This window comes from Vipera ursinii (assembly GCF_947247035.1).
Source record: "Vipera ursinii genome assembly, chromosome: 3".
Taxonomy (NCBI): domain Eukaryota; kingdom Metazoa; phylum Chordata; class Lepidosauria; order Squamata; family Viperidae; genus Vipera; species Vipera ursinii.
Window position 1 is genome coordinate 142,455,374 of NC_139516.1, and position 21,316 is coordinate 142,476,689.

Here is a 21,316-nt window from a genome sequence, read left to right on the forward strand (position 1 = left end):
GTTTATAGAACTCTTTGTTTCTTCTTGTTTTCCCTGAAAAGATTTACTGAGGCAAAATTCTGTCTGTTTCTATCGCCTTTTACATTCTGCCTTTTATTGGATATTTTCAGTATATCAACAGAATTATTTTGCCTTATTTTCTGTTTTACATTTTGGGTATTTTATTTGCTTCCTCTTCAATGATACCATAAATGTCAGTCCTTCAGGCATTGTTTTTAATGAACCTAATCCATTGAATCTAATCCTTTTCTCCATTGCACAATAATTTGGAATATTTCTGAAATTATATCGTATTGGGCTGGTGATTCTATTGATTTCCTTTCATTACAATTTAGCAAGGAGTTTGCAATCGGAACTGCAGTCATCAATCACAAGGTATTGGTTTTGCTGACTGAATGGAGCATCCCTTATTTTTGCTTGTCTAAGTGTTGCTTGTCAATACGATTTTGCCCAACAACCAGGAATAAGACACTCAAAAGGATGATTTTAAGACTTTGCCTGCAACACAGAACATGAAGAGAAAAAAAGAGGGCGTGTCTTTTTTGTCAGACATCTGGAAACCTTGACTCAAAATTGAGATCATTTCAGCAGCAGAGTTCTTATCCATTTCTTGATCTGTCTTTCTTCTCTGATCTGCTTGTTTGTCATTTTAATGATACCAATTTTCCAGAACATCGGGTTAAAGAAGCCAATCATAATTACCTTGTGCAGTAAGAACGGACAGGACTGCAACTTAAAAGCCAAACCTCTTTTGAAGTAACTTACAGTTTCTCAAGCTAAGGATTGCACAACAAGGTGGGCTAAACTGCGGTTATGGCCAGCGATGGGTGAATTTAACCTAAGCTAACCATTCCTTTATGGCTCAGCGTGTTATTAAAAGAAAAGAAAATGAAGTCGAAAGCCATGTAAGCCAAGATGCCGCTTGAAGAAAGACAAAAAGTAATCGAGAGCCACGCCCGCTTCTGGCCAATTGACAAGCAGAAGCTGCCGGGAAGTGCCGGCGCGATCGGGGATCGCTTGCTTTGGCCTACCATTGCCAGCGACGGCTGCTGAGTGGCGGCGATGGAGGGAGCGCAGGAACCGGGAAAAGGAAACGCCACCGAGCGGGTTTCGGCTCCCGTCCCGCTGGATGAGGAAGGGGGAATCTCGCTGCACAATTTTTGCGGACGTTTAGCGGAGCACCTGGTGCACTTCCACGCCATGCGCCTGCAGGACTCGCTTTTCCTTTGGATCGGGGACGGCCCGGAGCTCAGCAACTTGGCGGTGGCCATGTGCACCCCCCGCGTGAGTTCCGGACCTTTTGCCCCTCTGGGGTTGCAGCCTGGGTGGCGAGGATAAAGGAAGTTGCAGACGATGCACATCATATTGCAAAGTGGGCTTAGCTGCCGGTTGGCTCCCAACATAGCTAGCAATCATTTTCTCCGCAGACGCAACCCGTGGTCTTTTTTTTTTCCCTAACATTGCTGTGCTGAGGTGAAAAATGGTCATAAATCCCTTTTTTCAGTGCCGTTGTAACTTTAAACAGTCACTAAACGAACTGTTGTAAGTCAAGGACTACCTGTGTTTCCCCAGAGGTTGATTCCCACTATTCCCACAAGGACATCGCGACCTTAAAATACTCTCGTAAGAAAAGTGTACCACCCCTCTTAGAGGGTCCTGAGGTGGGGCACTTCATCCCCAGACCTTGGAATCATTTTTGTATAGGTGAGCAGGAGCAGCCCACTTCCAAATTCTTGCTAAGAAAAGAACTTGAAGAGGGCCTGGTCTCAACTCTAGGTAGGTCAGGAAATCTGTTTTCCAAGTTTCCGGCACCAAAATAAAGAGTGGGGTTTTCTATTCCCCCCCCCCCAGGAATGGACCCTGGGATTGATCACTGAGATGGTTTGCTTTGACAGCCTCAGCAATCATCATTGAGGCTAAGCTGCGGGTTTGTACATCACTCAGAGCTACACTGCATTACGGTTGTGTCATTTGGGGATGCAAGACATGTTTTCTCATATCGGTGGAGTCATAACTTGATAGGTTTGCGTGCTTATCGGTTAAGCATCAGTGAATCTGATGCTACCCTAATTTTCAGGCTATGTTCGTTTTATATCAGGAAACAGTTGAGCTAGGTATGTCTAGCTAGCTAGCCTATCGAAAAGAAGGGTTAATGGGGGGACATGATAACTGCCTCCCAGGATTTGAGGGGCTGTCTCACAGAAGAGGGGATTCTCAAAAGCATCAAAAGGCAGGACAAGAAGAAATGGGTAGAAACGTGTTAGAGAGAGATACAATCTAGAAGAAAGGAGAAATTTTCTGACAGTGAGAACAAATAATCAGTGGAATTGCTTGTCTCCTATGGTTATGGGCGCTTCTACATTGGAGGTTTTACAAGAACAGACAGCCATTTGATGGTATAAGACTCCTGCCTTCATCAGGGGGTTGGACTAGAAGACCTCTAAGGTACCTTCCAGCCCTATGATTCTAATGTATCTTAGTTTCTGAAACTAAGAGGCCACAGGATTGAGCTGATATTGGTGTCAAAAAAGGCTATATACAACATTTTATGTACTAATTATCTATAATCAGTGCTTATTATTTCACAGTACTTTTTGTACAGTTTTTGTTGTTGTTGCCCAGAAGAAACTCCATTTGGCTACTGTTTTGTAGTTTTTTTAACAGGAGCTTCTAAAGATTGTTGGCATATATGCATAATGAGAGCAAATTATGCCTAGGAATAAAAGTATTCATGGATAAATGTGTAAGGAGTGCCTGTTGTTATAATAGCATAGATATCTGCTCCTAATTACGATGGTGGTACAGTGATGAATCATGTGCGACAATTACCTTTTGTACTTGCATTGTGACACTGTAGACATATACCTAGGTAAGATTGACATCCCTCATTCATCCATGGCACACATTTATAGATGGCAAAAGTCTGTTGGTAAAGGATATAAATATATGTGCACATTTGAATGCAGATGATACCTTGTAATTGACAGAATCTGAATGATTGCAGAGATTAACTATATTGTGTGATGCAGTGAGGAACATGTGGTTACTGTATCAAAACCCAAGGTGGTTGTGTTTGACAGGGAAAATGGAACAATGAATTTCAGATTATACAGATGAATTTGTGCATCATGATATTGTAATATGCTTTATGGACAAACAATGTGAGAATAGTTGTGGGTAGAAAATGGTGTGTTGAATGTTTGTTGAAAGAAACAAAAATAGTTATGTATAAAACTAAGCTACTCTCCAGTTCGTTGCACAGGTAGTCCTTGACTTACAACCACAATTGGACTGGAATCTTAATTGTTGAGTGATGTGGTCAGTAAGTGAGATGTCACATGACTGTTTTGCTTAACAACTGCAATCCTGGCACTCTTGGTTGTGGTCATTAAGCAATTTTGTGGGTCGTTAAGCCAATGGAGTCCACCGTAAGGAGTGCCTTTAGAAACAATGTGACAGGGAGCATTTTCAGCCCCAGGGTGGAGAGAGAGGCAAGTCTCTCTGGTCAGATTGGAATTTGGAGAGAGAATTGGATTTTGGAGAGAGAATTTTCAGCCCCAGAACGGACATTTTCTTTTCTTTCCATTGTGAGGCTTAAAATCCTCCCTGATAAAATCCAAGCAGGATTTTCAACCCCAGAGCAGAGAGACATTCCCTGATGGCTTCTCCAGTGAGTCTCTGGGGTAGCCATAAGGAGAAATTGCAAATGGTATCACATGATTGTGGGGCACTTGGCAACCAGTTGTAAGTATAAATGATTTGCGAAATGCCCAGATCTCAGTCATGTGACTTCAGGGGCCCCTACAGCAGCTGTAACTTTAGGACAGGTATATCAAGCTGCTGGCCTGTGGGCTGGATGCCTCACGCCAAAACCGTGCCCACTCCATTGCCAGCAATGGGGGAAAACTTGCAATACGTTGCGACATGTCACGTGATGTTGCGAATTTGACACCTCTGTTTTAGGGAACAGTTGTAGGAACTTTTGCTCAGCTACTTTGAATGATTGTTGAACAAATGGTTGTAAGTTAAGGATTTCCTGTAAGAGTTTGTTATGCTGGTAGGAACATAATGTTTAACACTGTGAAAACACTGCTACATAATACTGCAGAACCTGAAAGATAATTATGAGTATGTACTGTATATGTTCAGTTTAATTTGATTTGCCCTGCTCTCACGCCTGGCTCTTAAAGGCATTAAATCTAGTTAGATATGAGCTCTCTGCTTTGTGACCTTTCATTTTAGCACTTCTGTTCTTTTCATGCATCTTTGGAATAAGGTTTTTAGAAAAGAAATATTAAGTAAAAGGTTCATGTAAAAACTGTATCTTCGGTAGCATCAGCATTGGGAAAATTCCTTAATTACAGCAATATTTTTTGCCTGAGTAGAGGATCTGTGTATGTATGAGTGCACAGAAATGCTCCTAAACTTTTTCTTCGTTCCAGGACGCCATTCCGGCATCTACCTTACTTTTTGGCAATGCTTCTGACAACACCTCAAATTCTTTAGCTCAAAGACTAGGTATGTATGTGCATGGATTTAAAAAACTTAACACAGGGAAACTGAGGGAAAAAAATCTATGACCACACAGGTGGTCATAATTGACAGCCTTTGTATTTGCTGGGTACCATGATAGAAAAGTTTTTTTAAAAATAACGGCCCAGATTTTATGGGATCGTCATAAATCTTGTGAGCTTTCATCAATCTTTGAGCATCTTTAATTTTTATTGTTTTAAATCAGGGGTGAGGAACTATGGCCCTTTTATGACTTGTGGACTGCTGGCACAGGAATTCTGGGAGTTGAAGTCCACAAGTCATAAAGGGGCCATGTTCCCCAGCTCTGCTTTAAATAATGCTGCTTTCCAGATAACACCTGGGGATGTTGAAAGCAATTCAATTCCTGTTTAAAGTAAGCCTTTTATCCCAAAGAACTCCCAAAATGTTATGTGGGGAATTTGTTCCAAATGTAAAGCAATTGCCTCCCAAACTCACATCTGTCTTTGTCAGCTTTGGACCTGGGAGAAACACATGATAGCATTTGATTTCTGCTATGCCTTCCTTCAAAGGTTGATAGACTTGTGCTTTGTTTATGTTTTAGCCAGCAAGACTAAAAAACAGATTTTTGTCAGCTATAACGTTCAAAATACCGACAGCAGCTTCATACTACTTGTAGAAAATCGTATCAAGGAGGAAATGGCAACTTTCCCAGACAAATTTTAGTTTGGGATAGTTACATATTTTGTTTTTCTAAGATTTTTTTTTAAAAAAAAGTCATTTTTTTTGTCGATGAGCTATATGTTTGGGATGGCAGAATGCATTCAGTTTGATTAAGCTTCTTTTTGAACTAATGAATTAATCTACATATATAATAAAAGGAAAGGAAAAGAAGTATTCAGCTGCTCAGATGTTCCTGTTGGGAGAATATAGTGCAGCAACATTTGACAGATATCGCCACCTACTGTTTCTGCTTGATATGACATAGATCTATTTTGAATTTTCTAATCATGCGTAATAGTTCTGTGCCATCCAATCAATGATAAAATGAATCTGTTCAGTGGGAAGTATCAGATTTGAAATGGATGCATTGCAGAATATATGCCCATAGCAAACAGAGTCAAGGAAAAAGACTTAATAAGTGTACAGTTTTATTAGTTTCCCTAGCAATTTTTAACGGAACGATGTACAATTGGATTTTACTACTTTCCCATTTTATGGGCACCAGCTGTGAGCTGGCTTACATTTTTTTTCAGGAAAGGGGAAAATATCTAGAAGAACATCTGGGATGAGGCAGAAAAGAGACAAAGTCCGAAAAATGAATTTCAATGTATAAAGTAAGATAGCTAGATGTAGATTGTATTATAAAGAGAACCACTTATGCTGTCAAGTTAAAACAATAAACCAATGTGTAATACTGTATTTGCTTTGTGATTCATCCATTAATTCAATTACAAGACAAGCTACATTTCAGTTAAATTTAGTGAAATAAAGTTAGAATGTTTTGCCGATCCAGGTCTATGGACCCCCTAAAACCTATGCACAGACTGCCAAGGGACCTCTGGACCCTAACTTAAGAATCCCTGGTTTACAGTGGAAATTTCAGCGAAAGGCTTGTAAGGAAATTGTGCTCCTTATGTCATAACAGAGCCTTGGTGGAGCAGTGGGCTAATGCCTCCTTAAGTAACACCAGCTGCCTGCAATTATTTATTTTTATTTATTTTATTTTAATTCCATTTATATCCCGCCCTTCTCCGAAGACTCAGGGCGGCTTACAAGCTTAGCAGTAGCCTTCATTCTATGTATATGCCTGCTTATTAGGGCTTTCACACACACACCCAAGCGGCATTATTACAAAGTCAGCTTAATTGCCCCCAACAATCTGGGTCCTTAGTGCAGGTTCGCATCCCACCAGGCTCAAGGTTGACTCAGCCTTCCATCCTTCCGAGGTAGGTAAAATGAGGACCCAGATTGTTGGGGGCAATTAAGCTGACTTTGTAATAATGCCGCTTGGGTGTGTGTGTGAAAGCCCTAATAAGCAGGCATATACATAGAATGAAGGCTACTGCTAAGCTTGTAAGCCGCCCTGAGTCTTTGGAGAAGGGCAGGATATAAATGGAATTAAAATAAAATAAAATAAAAATATTGGCAAACTTGCACTGCAACTGAGAGAACAAGTTTAACTCTATTTCTATAGAATTGCTGTATAATTCCTAGAGGCTATTTAGGGACAAGTTTTGCAGGACAAGTTTGTGTTGGTTTTTTTTTGTTTTCCAAACCTCTAAAACCTATACTTAAGAAAGTCAAATCTACCCTGTTAGATAATGGCAAAAGTCTATTTAACCCAGTATTCTTTGCCTCAAGCTGCCAATCAGTTGCCCTAAATCAGATCTGACTTTTTTGCTTGGCTTTCAGGAGTTTTCCCTGAAAGTATAATAGCTGTCTTAAAGGCATTGAAGACTTCAATAGCTTATTTTCCTTCTTATTTACATAATCCTCCAGCTGCTGAATTTTGGTGGTGAAGTTGCTCACCTTGCACTTGGAAGGTTGAGAGTTTAATCCTAGCTAGGGGCAGATATTTCTGTCCTAGAGCACAAAGACAAAATATTTGCTGTGAATCTCTATGTAGGTATCAGGAAAGGCATCCGGCCAGTAAATGCTCAGCTTCATTTAGTCACCCTGATTCTACTCCGAATAGAAAAAAGGGAGATGTTCGTGGCAAGGCAAGGGGGGTGGGGAGGTCTCTGTGGAAGGCCAAAAAATAAAAAACCCGCAGTAGGGCATTTAGAGCTTGCCTGGTCTTGCCTAGATCTTACGAGATCTTGCATTTGAGTGAGAGTTGTCTTGAGGAGAAGCCCAAAAGCAACTTTGGGCAAAGCAGCATTTGTAATAGTGCAAAGTGGCGTAATGCCAACAAGACAGATGGGCACCGAGTCCAGCAGAAATGGAGCAACGTCTTTTTATTCCTGTACATTTACATACAAAGTTGTTCAGTAGGTACAACGGGTGTAACATCATGCAGACATTTAGCTTTTAAGACTGTTCTTCAGTAGTTGATTGTTAAGCTTGTGCTATGAAGAAGCACCAACTACTCATGATGGAAAAAAAAGTACAGTAACAACGATTAGTCAAGAAAACATCATCAGAAATTGAGGGAAGGGGTGGGGATGTCATCCATTACAGACATAGCACACTACTCGGTTCCAAAAGGTTTTCACACAGTACATTGAAAAAATGAGGTTTTGTTAACTTTTATTTTTTTAAAAAAAATCAAGTGTGAACCATATTCCACACTTGTCTTTCTGTCCCACCTACAGATGCAACTTGATATGACATTCAGAGTTCATTTTAGTGGCACTTCTGAATTTGGTGACTTTTTTTGTCTTTAGTTTGGCTTTAGGATCTGGCAACAGAAATAGTTGGTAATTTAAACAAAAAAATTAGCCAACAATTCAGAATATTCATAAGAATTCATTCTCACAATGATCCATAACAAGGTTCTCTACGCCATTTTCAAAATGTTTTGATACAAGCGGCACAGAAAGACTTGTAATGTTCAATTTCGATCTGAACTTTCTGGCTATTACAAAGGTTTCTAATAAATTATTTTCAAGGCTACAAACATAACCTACAAAAAAATGGCTGAACTTGGAATTACCAAAAGCAGAACTAGAAAAATTGAAGTGAACGGAACAGATACTGATGGCTTCCCTGTTTGGATAAATACGAGGATTTCTTTCTTTCTTCCAGGGACAGGCAGTCTGGTAGAGGTTTCTAGCTGAAAGTCTGGCTGCCATGGTTCTTAAGATCTCCCCTTTGGTTTTCTAGGAAACTGCCAAACAAGATATGCCATTTTTTTAATTTGGCAAGAACCAAGTATTTGATCTGTGTCCTGTAGCAGTCAGTTTTCAGGCATTCTTGTGCTAAAGCTGGTCTTGAAATCTGTGCAACTAGAGAGCATCCCTCCCCTTTTGGTATAACCCATTGCAACAGCTTGTGGTGATGTAGCAGAAGCTGATCTGACAGAGCACATTCTGGGGTTCTGCAGATTGCTAAGCTTCAGGGCTGCTGCAGGGAAAGGGCGTTGTGGCACTGGTGTGTGTTGTTGCTTGGTCACCACAGGACAAAATGGCCTCAGATACATGATTGGTCTCAAATGATCCATTTTTAATGGAAGCGTTCAAGCCATTCTCACAGTATACGAGTGTGGTAGTAGCAGTCGAACTATACCCATGCTGCAGTATATGCGCAGACACAAGTTTCCTACCACTCCTGCTGAACCTAGACCCATTGAAAGGAATTGCCAGATGACGGACTCCCATTTGAAATGGGTGATGGTGTTCTTGTTGATCAACCTTTTCCAAACTATTAGAGAAAAACATTGTTAACTCTTTTTAAACTTGAATTTAATACATGTATTGCCATTCTGTCCCAAATGAACATTCAAACTGGCTTACCAGTTGAAAACAACAGGGAAAAAAAGAAGATACCACCCAGTTAAAGATAGCTTTGTGCTAAAAAGGTAAGGTGGAGAATGGATCTTCCTGGTACATGACTCATTCTTGCTGGTCTCCATTCAGTTTTGAAGAGCAGAAAGACTAATAAAACCTGTTTTTCAGACTTAACAAGAAGAATGAAATTGTACACCGCATACCTGCAAAGTTTCACACGCACTGGAAATACTAAAACATCAAAATGCTTTGCTTGGTGTGTAATTTACTGTGGCTAGAATAAAGCCCAATAAATAAATATACCCAAGTCCTGTGTGACTGCCTGACAGTTTATCAAAGTTACACACTTCTGGTTGCGTGTGTGCAATTAGCTCTAAATTAGGGGCCACCGTCTATGGATATGCTAAAGCTGTAAAAACAGAAGACCTGCCCAAATGCTTGATAGGTTGCAATAGTTGATTTCCCAGAAACAACCTAGGGCCAAGTATGTAGTAGTCCAGTCTTAAGAAGAATACTTGAATGGGATGCTATGGAAAAATATTGCCAATGGTTTGCTATAAGCAAGCCCCCAGCAATGTGCAGTTTTATTTTTGGAGGAGATAGCAGCAGAGACCCACCACAACTGTCACAAACTTCTGTGAGTCCTTGAAAATGGATCAAAGTTCAGGTAGGTCAAGCTCTTATGAGTAGTCTTCATAATCCAGGGCTGCACTTGAGCATATTTAGTAGAGTCCTGTGGCCCAGTGGATAATTTTATGCCCACTTACTTCATCCAATAGTAATTTGAATTAGGTGTGCAATATGATTTACTAGAAACAAAGCTACCTTCAACAAAAATGCCGTGAGGACCCAAGTGAGGCAAATTGCAAGGTAAGCTGGGCACAAATAACAGCATATTAATTCCAAATACCAGATACAGGCCAAAATAATAAAAAAGCATATTTTAAAAACAAACCTTTTTTAAAAAAAATCACCAAGTGCTCCTCTCACCTTACAATATACAATCTTCAACCGTTCACTCTCTTTCTCTGCTTGTTTGTAAAGTTAAGGAGCATCACATCAGAAAGTGTTGAGGATTGTAGGCGACAGAATGAACACAACAGGGACTTTGAACCATGGTAAAATGCAAGAAATTCCCTATATTAGTGCATGGTTTGTAGTAAAGACTATATGTACAGGAGTGGGGAATTAAAAAAAGCTACTCCACAGCATACAGAGTGCAAAAGTGCTTTGTGTCTGCTTGGAGCCTGGATGTCAATAACAAATTCCCCTCCCCAAAAACACACAAGGCCCCACGCCACTGAAAAATAAATTTATACTAGAAACTTGTTGTTCCTGATATATCACTTATAACAAGCATCATATAAAAGGCAAAAGGCGTCACACAAATTTGGCACATGAATACTGCACAATTCAAAGGGCCTTACAGTATTTTTTCAATGTGATGTCAAAGAGATTAATGGAGGAGGGGTGGTCATGTTGTTAAAACCAGACAGGTTATTAAGAGTGTGCAAAAAAAGCTGGAAAAACAAGTTCTACTGAGGTGAACACAGCAGTAGCAACTGAGGGGGGAAATGTACAGTTGTGAAGCTGAACAACCCAGTTGCTTTATGTTTCCCTCCTCATCAGAGTGTTTACAAAGGATTCCCCCATGCTTTTCATTCTGTGAATGAGTGTTAGCAGCTTTATGACATTATTTCTCTTTTCAAGTATTTCAAAAGTCTCATCTCTTCTGCAGAACCATTTTGCCCATCAACATTGGAAGCTGTGTGATACTTGCTAATGGATGCAGGTCTATCTACACCAGAGGTGTGGACCGATATGACTTGTGAACTTCAACTCCCAGAATTCCTGAGCCAGGAATTCTGGGAGTTGAAGTCTACAAGTCACAAAGAGGCCATGGTTCCCCACTTCTGATCTATACAAAACAAAAGTGACAGGAGAACGAAGAAGATACACAGAGAAGTCAACAGACAATATAGAGAAAGAAAGGGGCATAACAAGGATGGGTGCACAAAAGTGGGTCCTTACACTTTACCTACAAATGCAAAATATACATCAAACAAAATGACCACCAAGTGAATACATCACCAAATTGGCTGCTGTGTTCGTTTAAATGGCAGTCCTGTCGGGCAATCAGTCGCGTGATGGTGGTGTTAGTAAAAAGGGAGTAGGAATAGTTTTAACTAGCCACAAGTTCAGATCATCTTGCCTGAAGCTGACTTTGTGTGACTCTTGCGTAAGAAGCACTGCTGAAACAACCAAGGCTTGAGCAAGAGCAGAGATTTAAATGGCCAGCAGATATTATTGATGAATCTGTGGGAAAAAAGGAAGGAAGAGATGTTCTGTTTCTTTAGCTTCCTGCTCTTAAACGCAGCTGATGCAGAAGCAGATCTTGCTGAGTTTCAAGAGCAGTTACCTTCAGGTTTATTTAGGACCAGGGAGCTAAGAATCTGTTTTCAACCCCAGTAATCATACCGGCCTTGGCTTTTATTGTAGGGTAAAAAGGAAGAATCCTACAAGAGCACTTTGGATTTTGTGTTGGTGCACTTATGGTGGCCATTTTGTAAGGTTTCAATAATAAAAAGGGCAGCTGGCTGACAATATATGCAACCTAGAAAAACCTACTTCAGATGTCACATGGAAGGTGCTCCAAAATCTTCTTAAAGGGGCCTTTTCAACTGCTTGCTTCTCTGTTTTACCTATATTTTACCCCCTAAGCTTGATCTTTAAGTCATTGCATTCATCCATCAGAATCAAATAGTCCTTAGAACAAGGATGATGGTGTTGGGGCTGGCTAGAATCCCAGCCCATGGCTTCTGGAACAACCAGTAATTATTTTGCCATCATTCCCCACCCCCCTTTTAGCTTGGAGGTAATTTTCTAAAAAGCACTACTTCTTTCTTTCAAAGTTAAAAAATAATTCTTGATACTGTTTATTATCAAGTAGCGCCTTTTGAAATGGCTTCTTGTTCTTAATTAGCAGACTTTTAAGAGAAGCATCAATAAACACCTCTCCCACTTATAAACCCTATCCATTTAACCTCTTCTTGAAAAAAATTACCTCTGTGTGCAGTGGTTGTTTTTTTTATATACTGTAAACAGCAGTTTACATGTGGATTCCTCAACTTCTAAATTAAAAGCTGTTAAAAATACCCTAGGGCCTCTGAGGCAAACTTTTCTTTCTGCTACCTAAAGCACAGTTGGAATATAGCTGTCTGTGCACACTTTCACAGCAGGTAGGACTAGGACAGGGGTAGGCAACCTTGGCTCTTTTATGACTCGTGGACTTCAACTCCCAGAATTCCGGAGCAAGCTATGCTGGCTGAGGAATTCTGGGAGTTGAAGTCCACGAGTCATAAAAGAGCCAAGGTTGTCTAACCCTGGACTAGGAGTTTGGAAGGAGGATATATTAATTATCTGGAGAGATCAAGGAGAAAAAAAAGATGACTCAAAATGTCAGTAGCCAACAAATTCATTGTTGCAGCAAGAGATGCCTCATACCTCTAGTAAAAACAAAATAAACTGTAAAATGAAACCAAAACCATACCACCTCATGATTTCTTTCCTGGAATGGTTGTTTTTCTTGAGAGTAACATGGCTTCATGTTTATGGTCAACAAGAGAAGAACAGAATAAAGTGCTTCATGGGGAAAAATCATCAAAATAAATAGAACTATTTCATGGTAGGAAGAAAATAAATGGACAGTGATCTCCAGCCAGTTTTTTCTGAAGATGCATTTCCCCACCCCCCCCACCCCACCCCATAACTGTGCCCCAAAGCAATTTGTATCCCCATCACAGATTCCTAGAAGTGGCTTTAGCAGCAGAGTCTAATTTCCCTGTATGTATCCATCCCTTCTTCTCACTGGTTTGTAAATCTTGGATGAGAAGCAAACCCACAGCTAAATGCTCCTGCTCCTTCTCCTCCTACATTGCTTTCATCCCATTGGCAGTGACGGTCTCGGTCACCCCATCGTTCACGGTTGCCGAATCATGGAGGCCAGAGTAATCTTTAAGTTCAGAGTTCGTCAGCAGCAGGGGCTGCTCCCCCTTCTTATGCGGTAGGAGAGGCTGCCGGGTATAATGTTCACCATGTGGAATGTTCTCTGGCAAGCTCTGGTTTTTGCTCTCTGGCAAGAGGAGAATGCAGATAATGCAGATGAGGGTGCAACAAGCAAAAATCACATGGTGGAGGAAATAGCCTTTCTGGTTGTGAAGTTCCATGATGGGCGCTGTCAGCATCCCAAAGCCCGCACTAGCCAGGACGAGGCCAAGGCCGCCACCCCTGTGGAAGCAAGCATAGTTCTTCAGGATAGGCCAATTGTCCAAGATATATAATAACACAGAATAGGTGTGCTTGGGCACTTGCTTTCATGGTACAGTCGTTCCTTATCTCTGAATAGGGCTACTTTATCTAATATTTTTGTTTAACATCAAATATATAAAAATGTGGGGTTTTTTTAAACCAAAATAACTCAACACAATTTGCAACCATTGAAGCATTACACTAAAACTATAAGAATATGTAACAGAACCCTTTAATTACTTAACTGAATTGTAATAATGATGGCAACTAGTCATCCCAAACAATTTTTCCAATATCTGCTCGGAATATGAAAGTCACTCAACTGTATCCTTGATCTCAATAGAAGCCAAGGAACTAGTCCTCTTACTTATTGACTTTTTAAAATATATTTCGTTATACAGTACAGGAATGAACCAAAGATGGATCATAGCCAAGCCTGAGGACTTACAGTAGTGGCCAAAATTGTGGAAACCTTTTGGGAAAAGTGTACATTTGAGGTTTGATGGCTAATAACACCACTTTTTTTGCAGTAGTACCATAAAATTATATATCAATGGAAAGATAATTTAATGAAGAATGTAATGCAATAACTTTTATGAAGGATTTGCTATTAGAATAGCAGTTTTAAAGAAGAAAAGTGAAACACGTAGAACAAAACGAGATATACAAAAATTATCACCATAGAAAAAAATGAGATATACAAAAATTATCACCATGTCAGTTAATACTTAGTTGGGTAAACTTTAGCATGAATTATGGCCTTACAATGTCTTCCCATGGAGTGAACCAAGTCCTTTAGTTCTGCAGCTGTTATAATGTGAAACCAAGATTGAATGATTGCTTCTATTAACTGGGTTTTATTGCTGGGTCATTTCTGACTAACAAGTTTCTTTAGTCGGTTCCATAGATTTTCAATTGGGTTAAGGTCTGGCCTATTCCCAGGCCATTTCAGCAGTGGAATATGATTATCTTGAAACCACTTTTTGCACAGAGCAGGAGCATGACATGGAGCTGAATCCTGTTGAAATATAAATGCTTCATTGTCTTGGAAAAGATCATGTGCAGAAGACTTCAGTTTGGGCTCAAGTATTTCATTAATGTATTTTTGGCCATTTATATTTACATTAATCACACAAATTCTGACCACACCTTTTGATGTCGTACAATCCCAGATCATAACACTGGGTGTTTCATGGTCCATGTAATGCAATCAGGATGCAAATCTTCTTCGATTTTTCTCCTTACGTATTTTATGCCATCACTACCAAACAGGGAGATCTTGGTCTCATCACTCCAAATAACACTGTCCCATTGTTCCTCTGTCCAGGTAACATGGGTTTTAGCCCAGTTTAGTCTTTTCAACCTTTGTTTGAGATAAAAGTGGCTTTTTTTGTGGAATTCTAGATTTTAGGCCAAATTCCTGCAGTCTGCGCCAAACAGTCCTTGCACTCAACTTCACACTGCATTGCACCATTTCATCTTGTATACACCCAGAGGATTTTCTTCTGTCACGTAGGCACAATTCTTCTATCATCATTTGCTGTTGTGCACCTTTTCCTTCCTTTACTAGTGTGGTTTTGTAGTGACTGAGTCTCCTTATATCTCTTCAAAAACTTAGAAATGCCATCTTTGGTTAAGTTTCCACCATTTTTTCTTCTAATTTCTTTATAACTGTAGTCTTGTTCACTTAATAATACTATTTTACATTGCTTTCTGGGCAACCATTACTTTAATTTTATTATATTTTACAAGCTCACTAAATGAAGGAACACAAAAAAACCCAACCAACTTGATAGCGATCACGTAACACACTGACAAATGTCCTCCTCTCAACTTCAATACATGACACCAATAACTGAATCCTAGTGATCTACTTGGCTCATTGCCAATACAGGATGACACCTGATTGGCTCTCTAAATACTCATGCTCACTGGCTACAATCAGATGAAGGAAAGCTACCTGATATCAACCTAAAGCAAGTTGTGCTTTCTTTTTCTGGTTATTTGGGTATAGTTTTTCATAGAAGACAGATAATTGAACAAACTCTGTTGCATTACATTCCTGATTAAATTATCTTTCCATTGATATATAGTTTTATGGTACTACTCCAAACAAAGGTGGTGTTATTAGCCATCAAACCTCAAATGTACACTTTCCCCAAAAGGTTTCCAGAATTTTGGCCACTACTGTACTACACTTGTTCTTCTGCCAAGGTTGGCATAAAAGCAAAAGGAGTAACTGATTGGCTAATAAGTGACAATAACTGACAACAACTGGCAACAGCAAGTCACCGAATTCGAACATTTCCTTTCAAGAAATATTTTGAGAAATCAAATTAATTTTTTACTCAGTGTTATTGTGCCAAGTCTGTTACTTAGATGTTTAATACTCTCTATCCCTGTGATTCATTGTATATGTATACTTTGTACATCTTTGAATAAAACCAAACGGTTGCATTTACGGTAGGTGAAAATTACTTCATAACTCAGTTCTAGCAATAATCAGCAGAAACGAGGAAGTTTCACAAAAAACTGTTATGCTGCCTGCTTTAAATCTGCATTTATGAAGTAACGATCCAAAAATAGGGAAAAAATATGTTATTAAAACTAGTAGAGTAACTTAAAATGCCCTCCCCCTTTCTGTGTATTTTGTATGTGGGCATGCATTAACAATTCTTCTGTTCCACTGATAAATATCTTTGTTTCCTATCCTACCAAAAACAGAAACTTGGAATTTATGTAATTCTTTGTGTTATCACTAGAGAGCAAGCTTTCTCCAAATTTATTTTACAGGCAATATAAAAGCAAGGAACCAGGTTACTGAAAAAGATTTACTGCTGACCGGCTTCTCAACCAGCATGTCTGTCTGCTCACTCTTCACTGTCACATTTTATATCCACTGTAAATTTGAAAGTCCCTCAGGAGCTTTCATTGTTTTAAAAAAATGTTTCTTTAGTTGATGAATTAAGTACCTATGAATGTGTAGCAGACCAATGACAATACTGGCCTGGATCCAAATATAACAAATGCAATGACAGAGGCTTTAATCACAAGCAAACTCACTAATTTCTAATATATACATATATATATTTTCTAAGTGTGACTCTCTGGATTTAACACATTATTTGGAATAAAGCCATTCTTTGTGGAAGACAGAACAATTTCCATCCATATCTTCCCTACTATCCATGAATTCAGATACTTTTGTTGTGTCCACGTTTACTTATCTTTTATCTAAGGTCAGCTTTTTTTGTGAGGGAGGCACCAAATAAACGTATTTGTCCTTTTCTCCATCTTTCTTTTATCTCTCGGTAACATTCCTCTTGAGATCTCACAGTTCATCACCTTTCTATCACACTGTTTCATCTCCTGAAATTCAGTCTGTGGAATTCATTATCTATTGCAGGGATGTCAAACTCAATTTCATTGAGGGCCGCATCAGCATTGCGGTTGCCCTCAAGGGGCCGGGTGGGTATGGCCAGGGTGGGCGTGGCCTACTGGGTGGGCATGGCTAGAGTGCGTATGGCCTATTGGGTGGGCATGGCCAGCTCTACACTGTTCACATCAAGGGTGCCTATGGGGGCCTGGGCAGGAGTGGGACAGATCTGAGGGTCTCTGGCAGAAGGAGGGTCTCTGGGTCAGGGCCAAGGCAGTGGGGGCCGTTCCCTCACTGTTTCCAGGATGGCTTCGCGGGCCACATGAAACCACTTTGCGGGACGGATCCGGCCCCCGGGCCTTGTGTTTGACATGTCTGATCTATTGGCTTCTAGTAATGCTTACAATCAGGAATCTGTACTAATATATTGGCTTTGTCAGGATTCTAAGGAGAGCCAAGTTCTGGTCCTCCCGTGGGACAGAACTACGACCTCGGCAATCACCCTCTCCATCCAAAACAGTTAAGGCAGATGAAAAACACAGTCCTTGTCACATCACACACTGATAAGCTTCACTGAAAAACAGAGGCGAGTGTAGTGGAAAACAAGTGGGCTGTGCAACTGAGCACACAAAAGCTAAGAAGAACAGATTCTTAGCTGAGACATTTTCTATTTTATTCCTTTTGCCCAGATTCCAGTCTGGGCAAAGAGATTGAGAAATGTTTCAAACGGGAAAGGCACAGAGGAACACAGTTTCTTCCCACCTGTGCTCTTGCTGAACCTTTCCCCCCCCCTTATAAATATCTTATTCTATTAAAAAGAATTCTCCTTTCAGTAACCAAAATACACAGTTATTTCACAGAAAAAAATTGCTATAGGAGGTTTAGGGTATTCACTTTGCTAAGTATTTGAAAGCATGCTTATTATCAGCCCTTTGCAATGAGGAATTACCGGTAGGATTCTTTAGAGATGTTTAAGTGCTTACAGGGGTCTTCAAACTCAGCCCATTTATGACTCATGGACTTCAATTCCCAGAATTCCTTAGCCAGCGTGCCTGGCTGAGGAATTCTGGGAGTTGAAGTCCATGAGTCATAAAAGGGCCGAGTTTGAAGACCTCTGGCTTAGCAGCTAGGAGCAGGAAAAAGTAATCAGAATTAGAGGATCAGCATCTATCTTTGGGTGGAGAATTATGGCCCTTTTATGACTTGTGGACTTCAGCTCCCAGAATTTCTGAGTGCTAAAGTCCACAAATCATAAAAGGGCCATAATTCTCCACCCAAGATAGATACTGATCCTCTAATTCTGATTGCTTTTTCCTGCTCCTAGCTGCTAAGCAGTTAAACATCTCTGAAGAATCCTAATTCCCCATTGCATAAGTTATAGAGGGGCCATAGGTTCCTCACCTCTAATCTATCTGAATGGATGAGACTGTATCAAAGGATCTCTACACTTCAGTCTGAAGTTGTTCAGACTAAACACAAGTTTTAATAAATGTCACTAATTGCCCCTCTAGTCAATACCTTTGATTTTTGAAAGTTTAAAAATGTTTTTATGCACTTATCTTCATCAAATTTAGAGCCAGTGAATTATACAGCTGAGGGAAATTAACAGGAAAAAAAATCACACTCAGAAACACAATTTTAATGATGCTGGTTCGTTGTAAAGGATAGGGTATTGAGGAGATTTTATATTATGGTACTTCCATTTGAGTTATGTTGTTCTTGAAAATCAAACTGGGCTTATATCCCAAAATAAACCTAAAATATTTTCCTAATAACTTTAGCAAGAAAGTAATTTAATATTTTATACCCGTCAATTTTTTTCCTTTTGTCAAAAGAGCTAAGGGAAACTTAATCCTCTCCCCTCCAATATTAATTCGATTTACTACAAAGTTATGTAATAACAGTATGCAAAAATTGTATATCCATCATCTAATATTTACAATGCTCCATGACTACAGTATTTATGATAGTAATACAGATGCTAAATCTAATATACCGGTAACTGCTAATATCTCATTTGCTGCAGGCAAAATAACAACAATAATACATTTGTTAAAGGTATTGGAACAGCTTACATTCCATGACGATATCTTTTAACACATGCACATATCCCAGGTCCTTGAGAAGGACTTGATAGATGGATAAAAATGCCAAATCCAGTCTGAACATTTGGCTGACTGCTTGACAAACAACAATAGCAGTAGTAGCAGGAGCACTGCTACTACCTGGAACAAGGCATACACTACAATATCTCTAACTCAGGGCTTTTCAACCAGTGGTACGGGTACCACCTGTAGTACATTGGCACCTAGCAGGTGGTATGTGACCATCCTAGAGAAGTGGTAACAGGGGAGGGGAATGAGCTGAACTGGTGGCAGCACTGCACAAGCCTGAGTGAGAGACAGCTGGAGCTGCAGGGCTGTCAGGGCTCAGCAGAAGCGCCAGGATCAGTGCCAGGCTCCAGCTGAAGCTCGCTGCTAATCCTGGCGCTTCTGCCGAGCCCAGAAGAAGCGCTGATCAGCTGGAATGTTGCAGCATCTCCTGGTTCTTGTGATTTACATTCAGATACTTGGCAACTGATTCATATTTATGACGGTCACAGTGTCCCAGGGTCATGTGAAGTGACCAAAACCTGCTGCAACCACCCAGCAGATGGGGGGAATAAAAACCAAACACCACCCCCCACCCCCGCTGCCAATCCTCAACAGAAATGCTCACAACAATGAAAACCTTGGACAGGAGGAAGAGCGCCGCCGGGCAGGCAGGCAGGTGTCTTGCTCGGCTGTGGCTTGGGGGCACTTTTTTCTGTGACATTCTAACTTCGAACAGTCACTAAGCAAACTGTTGTAAGTTGAGGACTACCTGTACTTCATCACTTTTTTTCCTTTTTTGTTTTGGTCAGGTTTTTGACATCTTGCTAGGTGACTGGAGGTACTCGGATGTTGCCATATCCTCAAAGTGGTACAATGGGTGAAAAGGTTGAAAAGCCTTGCTCTAACTATCCTAAATGTTTGGAAAAGATCAGACAGTCAAAAGTACTAAATCCAGTCAGAGGTATCTGGAGGGACAAATAGACCTGAGAGGGATGATTGGTCCCAAGGCCAACTTACCATGGGATAACTTGACATGGCCAACTCACCATGGGACAATTTGCTGCAGGACCATTCAACAATTCAACTTAATTATTTAAAATAATTAAAATATTCTTTAAATTTTTGTCATTCACATTTAATTTTGTCCCTCCTTTGGTACCCTTTCTTTAACACTACTATTTCACTATTTCTTCAATATTAGTGTAACTCTTGTCCCGTGGCAAGTTGTCCTGCAGTGAGTTGGCCGTAGAAAATTGTCATAGACCTAACTGGTCCAAAGTCACCCAGATGGCTATATGCTTATGGGATGACAAGGTCCTGGGTCTCTCTCCAAGCCTAGTCAGCCCCTGAACCACTATACTACATTGCCTCTCCTTCAGTGAAGCTTCCTCTGCAGATTATACCCACTAGACTAGACCAGGTGTAGGCAACCTTGGCTCTTTTATGACTTGTGGACTTCAACTCCCAGAATTCCTGAGCCAGAGTGTTGAAGTCCACGAGTCATAAAAGAGCCAAGGTTGCCTACCCCTGCACTAGACCATGGGGTCGAACTCGATTGCGTGCCATATCGTGACATTTTTTGCCTTTGCGGAGCTAGGGTGGGCGTGGCCTGTGCATGATGCATCCGACTGGCACCTCTGCGCTAGATTTGACCCCCCTGTGCTAGATGATGCAAGATCTCACCAAAGCTGTGATAGTTACAAAGCGCCTGGCAGCTGCCACCCAAACCTGGACAGAGCATTCAACCACTAGCAATAAAATTATGAAATCCACTTTTATTTTATATAAAAAAAATCATTATACTTTTGTCCAAGGAGCTCAAGCCATCACATAGCCCTCCAAGAAACAATGCCTCGTGTTCTTCCTCTTGCAACAGCACAATGACTCTGCAAATCACATGATGGTAAGAGGGGGTTTCCTAATTTTAAAATTTACTGAAAAGAGAATATTAGAACAATGTATGCAACAATTTGATTTCATCATTATGAATTGATTAAAAGTGTACATGTTGCTTCTTATGTAAAGGTTCCTATAATGGTCCATCGCAAAAATGTAAACCATAAAACAACCAGGTAAAAAGAGCTAACAAGACACGCCAAATGTTTTGTTTGCCAATATTCTGAAGAACACTATGGCATGGAGAAGACCTTTTAAAAAGTATATGGTTGTGATGATCCCTTCAAAACCAGCATTTTGATTGGGCTAGAAGACAAGGACTAAGGAGAAACAGATGAAACTTTCTATTAAAGTAAAAAGCTTCCTGAATATTTTTAGTATTTTTATTAAGTGTGTTAATTCATTGGTAACTGAAGCCTTCGCTGTTCCCCAAGCTCAAATCATTTTATGAGGCGCAAAGAGACACTGGGAGAACTATGTACGCTGACTGGAATATAGGTTAAACAGAAATAAAAGAGAGATGCAGAGGACAACTGGAGAATAACCTCAACCATTTCCAATTAGAGCAAACAGCGGCCAGCTTTCCTTTCATTACCTTAAAGCAGGGGTGTCAAACTCGTCACGTCACGTGACGTGTCGCGACATATCACGACTTTTTTCCCATTGCTGGCAACGGGGTGGGCGTGGTTTTGGCATGACGC

General features: G+C 40.2%; 2 protein-coding genes across 5 annotated transcripts in view; one reads left to right on the forward strand and one right to left on the reverse strand.

The window, feature by feature from the left end:
• Nucleotides 1-1,020: 1,020 nt before the first annotated feature.
• Nucleotides 1,021-16,402, forward strand: PSMG4 (proteasome assembly chaperone 4). 3 transcript variants are annotated; one of them, XM_083358411.1, is made up of 3 exons: nucleotides 1,021-1,284; nucleotides 4,443-4,518; nucleotides 16,044-16,402. In XM_083358411.1, exons 1-3 carry the CDS (start codon nucleotides 1,063-1,065, stop codon nucleotides 16,208-16,210), a joined length of 465 nt encoding a protein of 154 aa, XP_083214537.1. In that variant the 5' UTR covers nucleotides 1,021-1,062; the 3' UTR covers nucleotides 16,211-16,402. The 3 variants fall into 3 exon arrangements, with proteins under 3 accessions (XP_083214537.1, XP_083214539.1, XP_083214538.1); XM_083358413.1 differs by lacking the exon at nucleotides 16,044-16,402 and adding an exon at nucleotides 5,748-5,907; XM_083358412.1 differs by lacking the exon at nucleotides 16,044-16,402 and adding an exon at nucleotides 5,096-5,887.
• SLC22A23 (solute carrier family 22 member 23) overlaps nucleotides 12,713-21,316 on the reverse strand; it is a 101,369-nt gene continuing 92,765 nt past the window's right edge. For both annotated transcript variants that reach the window (XM_083358392.1, XM_083358391.1), the window contains one exon: nucleotides 12,713-13,229. In XM_083358392.1, coding sequence (XP_083214518.1) covers nucleotides 12,872-13,229 — 358 coding nt within the window. In that variant the 3' untranslated portion in view covers nucleotides 12,713-12,871. The remainder of the gene's footprint in view (nucleotides 13,230-21,316) is intronic.

What these genes read in the sequence shown, in the direction of transcription:
- PSMG4 (XM_083358411.1), top strand. Translation starts at nt 1,063, where the DNA reads ATGGAGGGAGCGCAGGAACCGGGAAAAGGAAACGCCACCGAGCGGGTT. An exon ending in TGGCCATGTGCACCCCCCGC is followed by an intron (nt 1,285 to 4,442) that starts GTGAGTTCCGGA and finishes TCTTCGTTCCAG; the next exon opens with GACGCCATTCCGGCATCTAC. An exon ending in TTCTTTAGCTCAAAGACTAG is followed by an intron (nt 4,519 to 16,043) that starts GTATGTATGTGC and finishes TTTATTTTACAG; the next exon opens with GCAATATAAAAGCAAGGAAC.